The sequence below is a fragment of the Myotis brandtii genome, unplaced genomic scaffold, assembly GCF_000412655.1.
Source record: "Myotis brandtii unplaced genomic scaffold, ASM41265v1 scaffold231, whole genome shotgun sequence".
In the NCBI taxonomy this organism is placed as follows: domain Eukaryota; kingdom Metazoa; phylum Chordata; class Mammalia; order Chiroptera; family Vespertilionidae; genus Myotis; species Myotis brandtii.
The window spans coordinates 1,537,011-1,542,336 of record NW_005358689.1 but is presented as its reverse complement, the minus strand read 5'-3'; the positions used below and the strand labels follow the sequence as shown (position 1 = coordinate 1,542,336).

General features: G+C 40.3%; 1 protein-coding gene across 1 annotated transcript in view; it reads right to left on the bottom strand.

Annotated features, from left to right (window-relative positions):
- DNAH14 (dynein, axonemal, heavy chain 14) overlaps positions 1–5,326 on the bottom strand; it is a 152,975-nt gene that overhangs the window by 72,225 nt on the left and 75,424 nt on the right. Inside the window, exons 36-37 of the mRNA XM_014539918.1 lie at positions 3,848–4,100; positions 2,311–2,424 (exon numbers count right to left, since the gene is read on the bottom strand). Of these exons, the coding sequence (XP_014395404.1) occupies positions 2,311–2,424; positions 3,848–4,100 (367 nt within the window). The remainder of the gene's footprint in view (positions 1–2,310; positions 2,425–3,847; positions 4,101–5,326) is intronic.

Genomic DNA, 5,326 nt, shown 5'->3' with positions numbered 1-5,326 from the left:
GGCCTGACCTGAAGACATTTAAAACAGTTCAGGATTTCGCATTACCGTGCAATTATTTCTAAATTGTAAAAATCCTGAAAATATTATCACTGAACTGAAATGTACTGGCAATCATCCATGGACAATGCATGCATACAAATCTATTAGAAATTTCTCAAAACTCAGAGGGAAGGTAGGGGAGGGGGAGAGATCAACCAAAGGACTTGTATGCATGCATATAAGCATAAGCGATGGATGTGGACAACAGGGGGGTGAGGGTGAGGGCAGGATTGGGGGGATGAGGGGACATTGGAGGGATAAGGACACATTTGTCATATCTTAATCAATAAAGGGAACAAAAGAAATTTCCAGTCATATGTCATTGTTTACTCAGCAACTATTTCTTGAATTCTGACTATATTTAAGTTACTCTACACAAAGCAAACAGGACCCCTGGTTTCCAGGACAAGAAAATGAACAGTAAACCATGTTCAGGGTAAAGAGTGAACAGTCAAGCGTACCGTTAGAGAACATTAGCAGAGACAACGAATTTAGATTGTGGGGATCGGGGAAGGCCTCCCTGAAGAAGCTACCGTTATACTGAGACCAGAAGAATGAGTGAGATTTGGCAAAACGTAGGGGGCAAAGCATTTGAGCAGAAGCAATATAGGTGCCAAGACTATTAGGTCAAAGTCATGGCTAATTCGAGGAACAAAAAATGAAAGGAAGACCAGGGTCCCTGAAGTACATATATAGTTAGTGGAAGAGATTAGGAGGGGAGGCTGGGGGGAGGGGGGAAGGGGCGTTTAAAGCTGTCCCAAGGCATTTCCCTTCATTTTGAGCATAACGGGAAGTCATTGAGTGACTATAAAAAGGGACATTCTCATTTATGTTTTTTTAAAAAAATCAAACACTTGCATATAAATATCAGGAGGCACGTCAGGCATATTAGTCACAGTATTTGTAATAACAAAAATTGAAAACAACAGATAAACTGTGACATATTTGTACAATGGACTACAGTCAATAGTGAAATTAGAGTAGTCACAGGGACATAACATTGAACAAAAATGCAGGACACAGCCCTGCCGGTGTGGCTCAGTGGTTGAGCGTCGACCTAGGAACCAGAAGGTCACGGTTCGATCCCCGGTCAGGGCACATGCCTGGGTTGCAGGCTCAGTCCCCAGTGTGGGGCATGCAGGAGGCAGCCAATCAATAATTCTCTCTCATCACTGATGTTTCTCTCTCTCTCTCTCTCTCTCTCTCTCTCTCTCTCTCTCTCTCCCTTCTTCTCTGAAATCAATAATAAAAATATATTTTTAAAAATGCAGGACACAGAAGAACCTAGAAAGTGATCCCGTTAAGGTTTCAAAAAAAACCGCCAAGTTAAAAAATATATTGTTAGGGAATACATTAGAACACAAAACCCAGAAAAGCAGCTATCTCACATGACGGGGTATCATAAAATCTGGGTATACAGGGGACCTCACAGATAAATTAATATGTGTTTTTCTGTAACAAAATGTGGGTATTTGTGCATGCTACTTCTATCGTACATTTTATAAATGTTCCTTTATGGCTACTTGCTCTTTAATACAAATTAAAGATGATATATGGTTATCATGTTAAGAATAGACTGGAATGATGGGGGAAACGAATTATTCATCATCTATGACAACAGTACAGGTGAGAAATAATGAAGGTTTGGGCTAGAATGCTGGTAAGCAAGATGTACACAAACGAATGAATGTGAAGGCAGAGGTGACAGGGAGAGTAAAAACCATATGAAGGATGTTGTATCATTTAAAAGCAAATGTGACGTGAATGTCTCAGGGATTCCCAGTGAGATGCAGGAAGGCCTCGAGAGGTACTTTCCTGTCCTGCTAATGGCAGAAGAACTGCAGAGTTAATCATTTCGACAGTTGTGATTTACTGAGCACTTACTATGCGCCAGGCACTAGTCTACATGTCTAGCACATCGCATTATTCCAGTTTTTTAAAACGAGAATATACAGGCTCAAAACACATAGTAACTGGTTCAATACTTCTCACCCCATAAAGGGCAGATTCATCAATTATGTGCATGTCAAGTTTATTTTTTCCTCAAATATGGTACAGAGCTTGGACAAATGTATTCATATCATCCACATACCTTCGCATAAAAATCTGGTGACCTTGTATTAGATATACAAGATGCTATCTAAGCTGGAAAAAAATAAATTTAAGTGAATGTTGATGCTATAAAAGTATTAAAATTTTGGCGTCATAAAAGTATTGGTTTATGGACAAGTAATTTTGTGCCTATTCGAGTGTTTGGCAAGCAGTATGTACTAAAACACGTCTGCTGAATGCAGGCAACTGACCTCTTTTCCACCTTCTTGAATTTGACAGGAACTTTTAAATGCTGAGAACTTCTCTCAGTTGCAATGTTCTTCGAATCTTCACCTTAAAAAGGAAAGAGTATTTCCCCACAGTTAACAAGAGACTTAAAATTTAGCTGACGAATGACTGAGGGTTCGCTCGGAACACTGTTTAGTTCGTGAATCATCTGTGGGGAGCATCTTTGTTTTATCTACAGCATCTTAAGAAGTTACCTTACCTGGCCGGAGTGGGGGTTACGTTTCTAAGAAAAGAGGAGCAGAGAATGTACCCGCAATTTGTCTGAATTGATCCTTCTTTATTTGAAGCCTAAATCTGCACACTCTTTTCTTTATTCTACTCTGGCGATTTTTTTTTGTAAGTCTGATTGTTCCAAAATGAAGACTTTAAAACATTCAGATAGGTTTTAAATATGGTGCACATTGCAAGCTAAGTAATAAATGGGCCCTAATAAAGTGAAGCATTAAAGCAGAAACCTGTACGCTTTCAAATACGAAATGTATCAAAACAAACATCAAACACGTGCACTGTAGGCAGATAGTAACAGTCTCCCTCCTAACCCCATCACCCACTTTTTTGTCTAAGTCCTCCATTCCACAGAGAAACACAAAGAATGAATGATTATTCATCCTTCCGTTTAGCTAATGCTTTAAATCATGTTTGTTTTCTTTATGTTAAAACGTAGGATTCTTGTAAAACAGACAGAAGTACAAAAAGTATACAGAAGAAAACAGCAATCACCCATAATTTCAACACCCACAAATAATCATCATTAAATGTTGATGCCTTTCATTATGGTCTTTAATATAAATATGTACTATTTAAATGTTAAATATAGAACATTTAAAAAATTAAATTTAAATAAAACATTAGAGACTTTGGTTCTCATTCTATTTATTTATCTATTTGTAATATATTTTATTAATTTCAGAGAGGAAGGGAGAAGGAGAGAGAGAAGAAACATCAATGATGGGAGAGAATCATTGATTGGCTGCCTCCTGCACGCCCCCTACTGGGGATCGAGCCTGCAACCCGGGCATGTGCCCTTGACCAGAATCGAACCTGGGACCCTTCAGTCCGCAGGCTGATGCTCCATCCACTGAGCCAAACAGGCTAGGGCTTCTGCTTTTTATTTTAAGACTCCCTTCACGTCTCTCCAATGAAACATGATACTGTTGCAGCATCATTTATTAATCCATTCTCCTATTGCTGGAATTCAGATTCTTGCTGTTTATATGATAATAAATAATTCTGTTCTAGATAAAGCTCCTTGTGCTAAATCTGAACACTTCTGTGATTATTTCTTTATAATAAATTCCTAGAATAAGAAACACTGGAGTATACGGTTATTTTTAGCATAGGTTATCAAATGCATCACCAAGAAAGGCTGAATCAATTTATACCACGAATACCTTCTGTGAGAGTTTATATTTCAGCACATTAGCTAACATATGGCATCATTAGTATGACTTAGGGAGGAAAAACTCACATTGTCCAAAGCCTCCATTTTTACCCATGAATTCAAAGAAGGCGTCCAGAATTCTGCAGAGCGTTGTAATGATTGCGATGTTCTGGACAGGAAATGGCTGAAATTTCTGATGTTTCTCTATAAACTGTAGCCCATCTTTGACGCTATTTTTAATCAAGAACTCAAGACAATCCACTCCTGAGGGACTCATAATTTTAGACGTTTTCGCAAGCCACGACTTCACGTAAGGCTCCCATCCCAGATCAACAGGATCCTGACAACAAACCACACAAGATAATTTTAGGTAAATGACAGCGTCCGCCTACCGTCTACCTCTTTAATTCCCCAATGCCAAGTGCGGGTTAGAACCATCCTTCATTCAAGGGCAAGTGATCAAAAAAGCCCAAGGAACTACCCTTCTCTGGAATATTTGTGATTCTTAACGACAGTCCTGCAAGTCAACAGCATGGGGCGGGGGGTATGTGTAGAGAAGGGCGCTGGGCTATGTGTACATGGTGAGGGCACTGCTTCCCCAGGAAATCAGCGCTGTCCTTAGCGTCATTCATTAGACTGAGTTATGCAGATCAGAAGAAGGGCGAACAGTGGCTAATCGTGGATTTCATGCGTGGGAGACCCTTACATCCGGTTGTCTTCCGTCTCTTGGCCATCTCCTGGGAATGTGTTTCACAAGTCCTCAGAGTCTGTGGTGGGTGTGAAAAGGCTTCCCACCAGCAGCCTCACCCGACTATTGCAGGCACTCCTGACTCACAGTTGTGGAAAATAGCCACGTTCCAATTACTGAGTAGTATTAACAAAACTGGTAATTACATTCATAGTCATTTCCAGGCTAGGAGCCCGTAGAAGACACAACACTTTTAACTACTGGGATCACTCACATAGAAAGTGCTGTAGAGCCCCGCTAGCGTGGCTCAGTGGTTGATGTCGACCTGTGAGTCAGGAGGTCTCGGTTGGCTTCCCAGTCAGGGCACATGCCCAGGCTGCGGGCTTGATCCCTAGAGTAGGGCATGCAGGAGGCAGCCGATCAATGATTCTCTCATTGATGATTCTCTCTCTCCCTTCCTCTCTGAAATCAATAAAAATATAAATTTTTTTAAAAAGTGAGTCTCTAGCTAGAGATATTCAACTATAAAAATAGTGCTGTAGATAATGAGTGGTTATTATCCTAAACAGCACCTTTTCTTTGTAAAGAAATTTGATTTTGGCCCAGTTGGCGTGGCTCAGTGGTTGAACATCAACCTATGAACCAGGAGGTCACGGTTCAATTCCTTGTCAGGGCACATGCCTGGGTTGTGGACTTGAGCCTCAGTGGGGGGCGTGCAGGAGAAAGCCGATCATTGATGCTCTCTCATCATTGATGTTTCCATCTCTCTCTCCCTCTCCCTTCCTTTCTGAAATCAATCTATCTATCTATCTATCTATCTATCTACACACACACACACACACATATACATACATACATACATACATATATATATATTT